Source organism: Ciconia boyciana, chromosome 10 (assembly GCF_034638445.1).
Source record: "Ciconia boyciana chromosome 10, ASM3463844v1, whole genome shotgun sequence".
Classification (NCBI taxonomy): Eukaryota; Metazoa; Chordata; class Aves; order Ciconiiformes; family Ciconiidae; genus Ciconia; species Ciconia boyciana.
The window spans coordinates 42,262,474-42,275,755 of NC_132943.1; the positions used below are offsets into that span (position 1 = coordinate 42,262,474).

Genomic DNA, 13,282 nt, shown 5'->3' on the forward strand with positions numbered 1-13,282 from the left:
AGTTAATATCGATCTGCTTTCCATAGGAAAAAATGGCATTTTGTACTCAAAATTTGAGATGCCTCACACCAGTACCCCTGGCCAGCTTTTCCTTGATTCCTCAAAACAGGCCTGCTTTTCTAGCTAAGAAAATTTGCAGAAGAAAAAGAATATATGGAATAAAGTAGGAGCTGAATTTGCAGAGGAGGAACCGTGTAGATGTACACTCTTGAACCAAACTTTAACACCTGAACAGGTTACGAATGGCTCCCGTGAGACCAGACAACCCTCTTACTCCCCAGCAGTGAGCAACTATAGATAATTCCAGGTGAAAAAAATGATCCATCAAGGAAAAGATTTATCAAAGAAAAAAAATTGCAGGCTTCCAGTGCGATCCAGGAAAACCTCTCGGCCAATAGTTGCAGCAGCAGTAATTGTTCTAAATCTATCAATAAAGCTAAGCTGCTCCTTCATTGACTGCAAACACCAATTTCTTTCATGTAGGATTATAAGTTGATGTTCACGGTCTCTCTACCGCCATTAGGGTGATAAACAGTTTAAACTACATCAGGATCTGACATGTAGATCAATTCTGGGTCCATAAAGAATCTACACAAGAGGTTCCCGGACAGGGATTTACTGCCCCCAGTTTTTATTCTCTCTTGCTGCTAAAATTACTTCTGTCAAGTACTTACAAGATTAAGAAAAAAAAAAAGTAAAAAGAATTAATTTTTCATGTGCTGCTGGAATGGTCTTTTTAAATTTCCGAGTTTTTAAGGCAAATATGTTACTGCATTTAAAATTATGCTGAACAGCAGGCGGTATTTAGCTAAATAGTGAGCCAGTCGCACGATCCGCTCACTATCAAGCAGACAGCAATTTGAAACACTGAACTAAGCTGTCTAGATTTTCTCCGAGGGCAGTCACAGGCTTCATGTTACCAGTGCCAAATTATATTAGACATTTAATTTTAAACCTCAGGTACTTAAATGTAAAACCTTACAACAGTAATAGTCATAAAGCAGTGGGGCATTCCATTTCAGAGAATGGATTTTTCTATTTTTCCCCTTTAATTTAACCAGCACCTCCTGTTTTGTGGCTCTGCCCACTACAAAGTAATTTATCTAATTAGGAGATGTTCACAGCTGCTTGAAAGACAGAAGCCCCAGGAAACCAAAGGTCTGGTTCGGAAGACTTTGAAAAGTTCTCCAGAGCCACACAAAGTATTAATTTAATGTGAAAAAAAGGTGCAGAGAAAAATTGAATCCCAATATGTTATTTTGTCTACAATAAAACCATGTGACAATAAGCAGGCATATTCTCCAGTACATTGGCATTTGAATTCCAAAAGATGCTTAGCTTCTCGCCATACCTGCTGCTTTCACAGTATTATCTTTTTATGACTAAAATTCAAAAATCTTTTAATGGAGGAAAAAAACCCTGAAATTAAAAAGGGTTTTTCATGCGTCAACTTGCCAGCATAAAGGACACGTCTATGAGCTTACCGAAAGATGATACACTGATAGCAATGAATTATTCTTGAGGCTTTGTAGCAGCTTTATCACAATACTTCTGTTTCTGCTGACCCTTAGTTGCCTAAAACTCACTGTTAGTCCAAATTTTCCCACATATTTTTTTTTAAAAAAAAGGCAAAAGCAACTTTTCTTTTTTGTTTGTTTTTTTTTGTTGTTTTTTCAAATTAGAACCTCTGCAAGAAATGATTCAAGTCAGGCTTATTCAGAAGTACCCACCAGTCATCTGCATTTTTTGAATAAGTATTTCATAGATAATTCTAGCTGTCGTCTCTTTTGATCCAGAAGTAATCACGTATGAACATCAAGTCAGAAAAAGGTACTGCACATACATGGAGTACAGAGCTTGTGCGGGAGAAAAGGTTCCCTTCACCAGGAACTTAAAACTGGCTGAAGCGCAACATCAGGAGCAGAAGAGAAGCCCAGCAAATATCTCCAAAGTAAAAACAGCATTACGAAGTAACGGGGAAGGGAAGAGGCAGGAATTGAGGTTATATTTCTACTTTTCAACATATTAATTACATGCCACTTCTAGGAACTCACTGAATCTGCATTTTGAAGATTTTCCTCTACCGCAGCCTTAGTTGTCCCATCTGGCACCAAGGAGCCAGGGGAGGGTACCTGCTCAGCCGTCTGTAGGTATGTCAGGGTGCCAAGGGCCACAGACCACATCTCGGTTTTCACTTGCCTTCCCGTCTAGTGCAAACATGCAATATTTTCCAACTTTTCTTTGAAGAGCTACAGTATAAAAGAAGGGTGCAAAAAGCCGAAGCTTTGGTGTAACCTTTTAAAAGGGAAACAGAACTGGGATGGATTAAAACGACGAAGCAGCTGGGGAAAAGGGAGAGGAATATATGGCCTTAACTGTGAAACCAGTTCAGTCTAAAGGAATCTGTGTAGGGGAATGCTGATTGCCCTAAAAGATGAACCGGTTTCCAAAGGAGTGGGTGAGTTGGGTGGACACAGAAGAGAACAGCACTGAAGCATTTTATCACGCTGCTCAGCGGCATCTCTGGCTGTCACTGAGGCTGAAATAAAGGATGCTTGCTTTAGAAAATTCTTGGTTAAGATCTGTACCATTCTGATGCAAATACCATGCTCCTGAAGATGCTGCCCACAAGTTGAGAGCTCCAGAAACGTACGTGCTTCAGCAACTACGAACTTGAGAGCTAATGCCACTCAGAGCCAAGGTGACCATGATTTTAAACCCTCCGTTCTCATAAGGTGGCATTGAAAAGCTGTCCAAAGCCGCTTGAAAACCCAGAGACAATACCAGGGCTATATTCAGATTCAAACCTTATACAGATACATACATACATCTATACACACACACACACACACATATACACATACATATATATATGGGACATGTGAAACAGTTTTCATACTCCTACAATTCTCACTATTTTAGGGATAGCCATCAGAAACAGCTTTCCTCCCCCCTTCTCCTGTCCTGTTCACATTTCTCCCTGTTATCCATATTCTCAATTTCTTCTCAGTTCATTCTTCTCTTTCACACACTCATCTCCTTTTCCCCTCGGTTCCATGAACTTTCCATGGTTTCTCCAACTGCCTATTAAGCCCCATGCTCCTTGACACTTGGGCTTCACTGGTATGAACCGTCTCTGCAGCACACCACAACAGAAACACCCGAGTCCCAGCCCACCCGCCACGGCTGCTCCGAGGATGCTCTAATTTGCGTAGGCAGCAGGTCAGCTATAGGTGAAGAGCATTGCATCTCTGTCCTTCCCAGGCACTCCATCGAGGCCAGATGCACCATTTTGTTACCAAATATCATGTATACTCTTTAAAAACAACAACCCCTGTCTCACTGTTACGATCTAATCATTGCAAAACACCATCTGGAGTAGTGTTTGCTCCTTTTAATACTGTTAAACACTCCACAGAGAAAACACTATGACTATGCCAGTAGTGTGCATACATTAAAGCAAGAGCAGAGCCGAGAAAGGACATGCTGATGAAAAGATCTGGAGGATAATTTACTGCTAATACCTACCACAGAGAGTAAGGAAAGAAGAATATCAAGTGAACAACCTACATTACCTACCTGAAATTAAAATTAAGCAGTATTATAATTACATTAGCTCTTCCTGCTGAAAAAGTATTGTATTGATCTGTTCTCTTTCATCTAATGTCTCCTTTTTCTCTCAGATGCTGGAAGTTTGGCTTCCCACAGAGCATCTGGGTGAACATCAGGTTGTGTTTTTTTTTTCTCTTCTCTTTTTGAAAAAGCAAACCACCAAATTCCCCCTTCACCCCAAAGCAGATAACCCCTCCCAGCTCCAGGTTTCTTACCACTGCTAATGCCAGAGTTTGCAATGACTGTTGCCTCACTCCACTGATCTGCACTGGAGACCGAGTAAGAGCGCTGATGCATACCATCCGGACGACTGTTGAAGGAGACTAGACTGATCCCACTTGCCATCTGAGACACAGATGTGCTAGTAGTCACGTTCCCTAGACATAAATGGAAAACAAATTGTGTCAATAGAGAAGACAAAATTGATTTGCATGAAGATGGATGGGTGCATCTTAACAGAGCAGAAAACGAGATTACTTAACCAACACAAAAACCACCGCAGCCCTCCCTGAAACTCTGAAGACAACAGTCCTGTGACTAGCTTGGGGCACCACAGATTTCAGTAGCCCACTCAAATCCAGCTAGGAACCTCTGACAAAAGAGCCTACATTTTCAAGATGTCAGCTCATTCTGTTCACTCCTCTTCTGGAAAACACAATCTTCCACAACCCTGCTACCAGCCACATTTTGTAGCGGTTCTCCACTTGTTACAGGTAAAGCACAAAAGACAGACTGTGCACAGAAAATAAATTTATTCCTGAAAACCACTGCTTACACAAGCAACCGAGATGAGACAACAAAGCCAACTCAAAGAGTTTAAAACAATCTACCTCTAGATAGTATTTCACATAAGTATGTCCCCCAAGTAAAGCCAAGAACACAGTGATTGGGAGCAAATAACTACTAGCATTGCGAGACCAAGCAAAAAACTTACTCGGGTTTTTAATCTTAAAACAATATCATGACACAAAGCACACACTAGAGACTTGTTCCACTGACTGCAAATACAATCCCTGTCTCGTCCCACAGCAATACCCCTATCACAACTCTAGCTGAAGGCCACACAAAAGGTGAGACACAAAGAATCGCCTTTACCCAGTAAGCACTAGAAACAATTTCAGTATTTTCATGATCAGCGAGGTCTAGGGCAATAAAATGCTGGGAGGTGTGTGCGAGGGGGAGCAACAGGGACAGGTTTCTCGCCATAAAACAGGAGAAGCGTGATCTGCTTGAATAAATTTTAGAGTCGAAACAATTAAAACCTTTCCAGAAACTCAGGTTTCTGATGGTCTTACTCACAACCTGATATGGGCCAAAGTCTGCGCTACAGTTTTGGTTTCTGAGTACATTTTACTCCATTCCTGGCACAGGAGTTGCATATTATAAAGATACAAATATTTCACAATGCTCATTTCACTCCTCGTGGCAGGCTCTCAAAAGGTACCCCACAGGTCTTCTACAGATTTAAGAATACTCTTTGAAAACATATGTAAAGGGAAAGAAGCAGACACAATTTTATAAAATACCCTAACACTTTGCATTTCCATTGCACCTTCTACTGATGAGTTCAGAAAAATTAATGAATTAATTTTCAATGCTCCTGTGAGGTTGTTAATTATCTGCTATCATTTCCCCCATTTTTCAGAGGTTAAATGACCCAGGGCCACAAAGGAAGATTGTGGCAGACTTGAAAATAAAACCCAGATCTCCTGACTCCCAGTTCTATCATTATGTCTTTTCCCAGAGCAGCCTTTGGGAAGACAGCAGAGCTTGGTGAACTACTTTGTGTTTATTAGAGTTGGCATAATTGTCCCTTTCTCTCCTCCCCTTTCCCAAGACTAAATCTCATCTTTAGTCCTTAACACAGATCCATCACTACAGCATCTGTCCACCTGAGTCTTGAATGCACCTACTCACTCTCAAGAACTTCTGCTTGGCAATCTCTACTTTGCAGACATGAAATACACACAGAAAAACTAATTTGCTCAATTATGCAAAGTTGAAGGTGGATTTTGGAACCACGTTGGGTCCTCCCAAGGCAGTGCTTTAGCTACTGGCATGGAATCCTCTCTAATCACCTTCCCTGGGCAACCCTTTTGTCCAAAAGAATTCCATAATCAGAGCATCATCTGCCAAACTGCTGAAAAAATGTATGCCTCCAACAACTGGTCCCCTTCAGGACATCGTGTGCTTGACCCATCAACAGAGAGCAATTTGCTAATGCTGATGTTTTAGCACCTGCTAAAGACACCTTCCAAAGAAACGTTCAGCAAAGAAATAAGGCCTACAGAAATAAAGGCACAAAGCAGATTATAGCTCAGTATCTTAAAGCTGCAATCGAAAATGGACACACTAGCTGAAAGTACCTATTTTGAGGTCTCTTATAGGAAATACCTCCTTCCAAATGAACTTCTGTGATGCCACTGATGCTCACTTTGAAGAAACCTTTTCCTCTGGTTTCCACAATCCAGAAAAACTATGAACATTAATAAATTATTTTGATGATACACCAAATTAAAGGGAGTGGCTGACATGGATGACAGAGCTTGAAACCAAATGGACTCTAGAAACTTGAGATTTAGGCCAACATAAACACCATGTGGTTCAACAAGGAGAAGTCCTAAGCTCTGCTCCTGGAGCAGAACAACCTGGTGTGGCAGCAGAGGCTGGGGACCAGTTGGTTGTGTAGCAGCACTGCTGTAAAGGACTCAAGAGTCAACAATGGATGCCAGAATGTGTGGTAACACTGTACTCCACACAAACCACAAGCTGGGCACACCATGATGGGCATCTGAAACACTGTCCTCTGTTCTGGGTCCCCCACTTCAAAAGAATTGCTGGGAAAGGGCAGAAGAGCCAGCAATGAACTGCCACGACAGTTAAAGGTCTAATACGCATGGTCCACGAGTGCTGAGGAGGCTGGACTGGTTTACTCTGGTGAACAGGAGGCTAATGGCTGATCTAACAGCTGCCTTCAGCTACCAAAAATACACTTATAAAGATGAGGGAGCCAAATACTTAGTAGTTGTAGATAACATAAAACAGCAGCAACAACACAGCTTGGAAAGTTCAGATGAAGCACTGGAACAGGCTACCAAAAGAAGCTGGGGGATCTCCATCCTCTCAAGTTTCCAAAGCTCAGCTATGCAAGGACACAGCTGAACCTACCCAACACTGGTGACAGTCCTGCTTCTTCAAGCAGGAGGATGGCACAGATGATCTCCAGAGGTCCCTTTCAACCAACATTTCCAGGGGTCTCTGAATGACTAACGATCTTTCTCTTTTTTCTTCCATCCCAAAGCAAAACAAGACAACTTTTCTAAGCTCAGAAGCTACTCTGTATTCCCGTTTGATTCAACATATTTTTCAACAACTTGCACTTTGACACACCTAAGCAGCAAAATGGCTGCAGTTCCTCTGACTGCAACTCGAGTTGCAGTCACAGGATAAGAGAAACCTACAGGTCCTTTAAATTTGTTGTTTTTAAATGGACTTACAGCAAAGTTCCCAACTTTTTTCTGGCCTTGTTTCTGATTTTGTTTATTAGCCTTCAACTTTGCAAATGAGTTTACCAAATCAAACTTACAGGTGACAATTATGTAGCAGATTAATCCAAACTCTTTGCTTTGCTTTGTTTGTGCTGTAGCACCTTTTGGGGCATCTTTAGATTATTACTGGTAAATAGCTTTGGAAACAACTTATTTTTCACAAGAATCTACCCTGCCGGCCTCGAGAGCAATGCCACAAAAGTGCACTTTTAGCCTGTAGCCATCTTTCACACTGCGCCTAGTGAAACAGAAAGCTACACGTGAAGAATTCCTGCACGAGCATCTTCGTAACAAAGCTCATGAAGGAGAAAACTGGTATGTGAAAGCCGAGATGGAGCGTTTCCTAGGTATTATGGGAAAACAGAAACAAGTATTGGACACCTTCGCCTGGATGACATATCCCCATTACTCCGTGCTGGGTGCTGAGTCGCAGAGAGCAGCAATATTTGTATGTCGACATCTTCCACCTAGTTCACAAATTTTTGAACCGAAGTATCCAGTCACTTTCTAACCACGATGCAAAATCAAAAATTTAAAAGGATACCCAGGATAATGTCAAGACTTCTACATCATCATGCCAGCACCGAAAGCTTTACTTTCACCGTAATGCCATCTTCTGAAACTCCACACCCCACGTTATGACATGAACCTGTTGAGGAAGTGACTTATTCTGCAAATCAGATAGGAATTTTTCTTTCACTTCACAGTTCTGAAAGGTATGGGCTGCTAGCAACAAATAGGTGCCACGTCCCATTGTTCAACACTTTACCGATCAATGATACAACCCAGCTCAGCTCTGCCTTTTCTATTGCCATAGTCTGATAACCCTGCTACCTACAACCCTTGTGATAACATTTATTCAAGGTTAAATTCCACTTTGTTCACGTGCTGTAAGATTTTCATGCTATATCAGACCATGCAAGCCAGAATCCATGGGTAGATATCAGAAGGGCTGGACTACAGAACACACAGCGTGCCCTTTCCTCTCCCCCTCCTCAATGTGTTCAGCTCTAGCACAAACGTGTCACTTACAACCTTATTTAAAAATCATTATTTCCCAATCCATTGCTAATTTTCCCACTTCTCAGTCTAATCGCAGCATGCCCAGGACGTGTATTCCACCACCCCAGTAGGCACTAATGCTGTCACACCAAAACAAGGACTACTGGAAGTCAACTGCTCTTCTTGCACACTTTGTATGCTGCACAAAGCTTCTACAAAACAGTCCTATGGTTTTTCCTGTTTATAGCAGGCAAGCCCCAGTCCAGACCTCCACAAAGCAATTGTCCTTCATTTTTGCTCAAGAATACAGCCTCAACAGCAGAAATCATCTCAGTCTTTTAGCAGATAAGAGAGAGACAGTTAAAAAGAGGAGGCCAGCAACACTCATTGGAAAGTAAACCCTGTATATTAGGTTAAGCACATGAAGCCTTTACGTCAAGCTCTTACAAGTAATGCCTTGATGCATTCTGCATCTCTTGTCTCCCCCATCCGTACATGTGTACACACACATATGTATATCTATCTATACGTAGACAGATAGATAATATCTTGACATTAACATGAAATTCATGGTCAGCTACCTGGCCCGTTCTGGAGTTGTGAAAGAGTGCCTCTTCAAATACATCATGTATGCATCAGCTGGTTGCTTAAGTTGATTAGCAGGGGGCAGTTAAATTACTATGCTAATCCATGTATTCTCAGCACTGTTTCCTTGATATGGATATGTGTATATGCTTACTGGGAAGCCTTGATTAGTTCAAGCTTCAATGTGTCAAAGGCTCCAGGTTCTTTCCAAAGAATAATTTTAGCTGTACTCACATCCCTAAAGTGTGGGAGCTGATTTGAAAAGGTACTTACCTCTACCATATGCTATTTTTCTTTAAACAATTTGCATTTCAAAGTGAATATGGCATTTATATTTGAATGAATATCAGTATGTTGCCAGAACTGGTCTCAAATGAGCAAAAAAAGATGCTGGTCTCCTATTGAACAAAAATGTTTTCATCTACCAAAGGAGCATCAAAGGAAGAGTTCCTCTTTCTAGCTCTAGACAGCTTTATTAAAACTATCTTTTCTGATACTATAAAATACCCCATTATGGTCACGCTTACAAAACGTTCAAACAATTAAGCCCTACAAAAACCATCCAAATTAAGATTCAAGGTAATTTCCAGGTTTGGTCAACGCTCAGCAGAAGAGCCCCTAAGAAAAGTGAGCGTGCTCACACAAAATCCAATTTATATACCCATCTATTCAGTGTAAGTAGCCGCAAACAGGAAAGAGCAAGTAAAGACAAGAGACTCAAGCGTAAGAGGAATTAAGCAGAGGAGTGCATGCCTGTGTGTCCGTACGTACCTATTAAGAGGCTGACAGAAACACACACACTGGGGGCAGAACGTGTCTCCATTTCCGCTGCACAGGGGGACTCACTTTGGCTCTTCACACACAGTTGTTTCAGATTTACAAAACAACAGACCGTAAATGCAAGGTCAGATTACAATACTTAGAAACGTTATGAAAATAACAAGGATTTATACAAACACAGGACCATAGAAGGTGCTAAGTGCACATCTTGTCAGTAAAAACCAGAAGATAAAGACCCTGTGTATTATAAAAATTTTAATAAAATATACAATAAAGTTTAACATAAATGTTATCTTACGTATATGCAGCAACCTTCCCAACAAAAAAAGAAACCATTCAGAGTTTTTGTCATGTTGCTCTTGTAACGGAACAGTACGGTGGACAGCATTTTAGCAATTCCTCGTTTGCTGTCTTTTAACTTAACAAAAATAATATAGTGAATCATCACTGGGCAGCACAGCTTATTTTAACAGACACGTCACTTTAAACTAAGCCTTCACCAACTCCGCCACCCACTAATTGCAAATGCAGAATGAATATAATCCACAGCTATACCTTAAAAAGTGAGATACAAGTGACTTAAATACATAGAGGTGGTCTCCTGCTGCAGACACGTTTGTGATCTCTCCCAAACAAATCACTTAGTTACAAGAAGTTACATTCCGGATTGCAACTAATATACTCTTGAATTTATGAGACGAGCAGACATTGCAAGAGTCATGAAGCAGAACTATATTTTTCCATGAAGCAGCAGCGTATGAGACCTGCAGAGAGCGGCTGCACAGAGGCACAGAAAGACTGAATCAGATGAACTCCAGCCTACTGCTATGCTTTCACCATGGCCATGTTTTATTTGTGTTACGCTCTTCATGTTCACGACGAGATTCTCTTCCAAAAAAAGAAATAAACCTCTTAAGGCCAGAGGGCTGTGCTCACCAGCTGTTAGAACTAATGAAAAATACATTAGAGTTGTGGGTCAGGAAATCCTGACTCTTGATATCAGAGGGTTAATTGTTTCAAATCATGTTGGGTCACTTCATGTTGCAGGAATACTGCCTACTCTTGAAATGCCCTCTAATTCTGTAAAAGGCACCGTCAAGTAGATTAGATTGGCTGTTGGTCGCCCATTCAAAACCCATACCCAACACTGCTCCCTGAAGTTTCTTCAGGCTTTAGGGTGCAAAAGGCAAGAGGCCACTTTGCTAGCTGCAAAAAGATGAAAAGCATTCCCTTCCCCTTTCCTCAATTCTGCACTACGTTTATGAATAAGTCCCCAGAGTTGTGCAGAAATCTTTCCAGTGGACAAAACTTTCCTCAGAAGTGGCTGACCACCCAAGCTGTGCCACTTTCTGCCTTTGCCACCTTCTGCTTTGCCTATAAAGATGAATGTGGGGACAACTCCGCTTTAGCCGAGGAAAATTTGGGGATAGCTCTTCTGGGTTCCAATAGTTTGCTGCCTCAGATGCCAGCATCCACCTTTCACAGATGCATCCTCCTTTCCTTGCCAACTCTGGAGATCATGCCCTGCAACTGAAATCTGGGAAAACTGCTACTTACAGCCCCTTGCCTCTCCAACTGAGTACAGTAAGTCTGCATTGGAAAGGATGGTACCGCCCAGGTGTCGGAGCCCTGCCTGGCCACGTTCTCAGGAAGATCAGCTGTGGGACCAGGGCCAGAGAGCTCCAACTTCCATAACCAGGTTCATGAGTGGAGTTATTAATGGGGGAAAGCCTACTAAAGTATTGCTACGGATTCTGTTTTGATCTGACGGCAGTGTGCAAACAGCACATCATTTCTGCCTTGGGCTTATCAGGGACCTAAAATAACTTGAGGTTACTCGTACACGGAACGAGAAAGAGCGAGACGACGGTGTCTTCCGAAACACACTGGTTCCAGTATTGAAACTCTCCTTCAATACACTGACAATCATTTTCAATACTGTAGCAGACAACTTGCTTGTGGGTTTAACTTATATTTATGATTTTTTTTCAGAAGCATTTATTATCTGAACAAGTTTCCTGAAGATAAGCAGCTATTAATAGAGGAAGACCTTCCATCTCGCAGCCTGGCAGGGCAGCCTCTGCGAACCGGGCTTGATTAGTAGTGTACAAACCGAGAAGGGTCAATACTAATGAACAAACAAGGCAATGCCAAGAAATATCCTGGCACTGAAGGACATGGTGCTGGGAGTATAACGAGAAAAGCTATTATTCTCAGAGCATGCCAAACCAACACAGCAAGTGTGGAGGAAAATTAAGTCATCAGAGGAGACAGCTCTTCTAAAAGAAAGTTAAACCAAGATCTTCACCAAGGGTTTCGGCTCAAGATCCCAGACTATTTATTCTGCTGGGATCAAAGTGTGCTCTCCTTTCCCAGCAGGCATACTACTATTTTTTCAGTAGTTTTAACTAATAACAGTAATAAATAAGGTATGCTTCGCTTTCTGGGCAAGTCCTGATTGAGGTTTCCTGCTTGTTAAGGGACTGCATCTTTAAGACCCAGAGATGACCATTTTACACCGCCAAATGCTCTACTTTGTATTGCTGTTATTTCTTTGCAAATCCTGTTAACAATTGTGAATTTAACTTTGCGAAAAATAGCAGCGCAAAATCAAATAATTCCGAGGTATTATGCTGCTCGCATGTAAAGCGAAGCATGTGTAAGGGCCTGAGGCAAAAGATGTAAAATGCTTCCTAATCCCTTTGACTGTCTGTGGAAGTTATTAATAATGAAATTGGAGGGGGGTGGGGGTGTGGGGTGGTCTTACCTGCATGCTGGATCTACATCGAAAGCGGGTAAGATTAACCCAACTAACTTTGGGAGCTTTCCATGAGCCTACGAACCTCCCCAAACCCTGCAAGCTGCAACCAGAGCCTCTTTGGGATGGGGAGGGCCGACTGCCGGTATTCAAATATCCTCCAGACTCTTAAGAAAATGGAACAAAGAAACTTTATTTTCGAAAAAGAGACAATAGATACGAATGCGAGATGACTTTTTTTTTTTAATAGCTATTGCCACTGTAACAGCAGCTAAGTGAATGCATGTCTGCAGTGTGAGCAGTTTTGATAAACAGCCTCTGCGGGCCACACAACGGGGATAATGTATCCTTAAGTACTGCCAATGAGCTGCCATTCTGCACAGCCAATTACTTCTGTGCGTCTGTCACTCAAAGGAAAAATGACTGAGCCCATTAGATCAAACCTTTGTCACTGTTCCTAATGCACTCTTAGGCCTCATTAATCTGAGGGAGCAGCAACACAGCCGCCGGTGCCTCATTGCCTCCCCCACAACAGGCCCACGTGAATCTTCTCATCTCTCCCCCAAGTGCACCACGTTAATCAAGCTCTCCTTATTACCCCGGTCCCTGTCACGGCGGAGAGCGCTCTCTCTCTTAAATGCTCTCATTATGGTCCATCTTTAGAGCTGGCTGAGTGGGGGGGGGGGGGGAAGGAAAAAAGAGCCAGAGAGAAAGAGAAGAGGAAAAAGCAAGTCCGATCACATTAATATTCATGACAATAATTAGTATTCTAGGTCACTGAATATTCATGCTATTAGTTTGGTTTTTTATGGGTTTGCTGGATGTCCTGATTGCTGGAGTGTGGAGGAAAACAGCATGGTTGGGACTTTAGATGTCAACGGCAGTTCAATACTCAAAACACATTTGTGAATTTTTTTTCCCTTTTGGTAAATCAGCTTCAACCCTCCTGATGGCTTTAATATTTTAAAATCACTGGGGGAAAAAGAACGAGCAATTC

General features: G+C 41.9%; 1 protein-coding gene across 5 annotated transcripts in view; it reads right to left on the reverse strand.

Moving 5' to 3' along the window:
- AGAP1 (ArfGAP with GTPase domain, ankyrin repeat and PH domain 1) overlaps nt 1-13,282 on the reverse strand; it is a 385,812-nt gene that overhangs the window by 106,345 nt on the left and 266,185 nt on the right. For 3 of the 5 annotated variants that reach the window (XM_072874081.1, XM_072874078.1, XM_072874077.1), the window contains one exon: nt 3,828-3,989. The exons of the other annotated variants lie outside the window; for them this stretch is intronic. In XM_072874081.1, the coding sequence (XP_072730182.1) occupies nt 3,828-3,989 (162 nt within the window). The remainder of the gene's footprint in view (nt 1-3,827; nt 3,990-13,282) is intronic. 5 annotated transcript variants of the gene reach the window in all.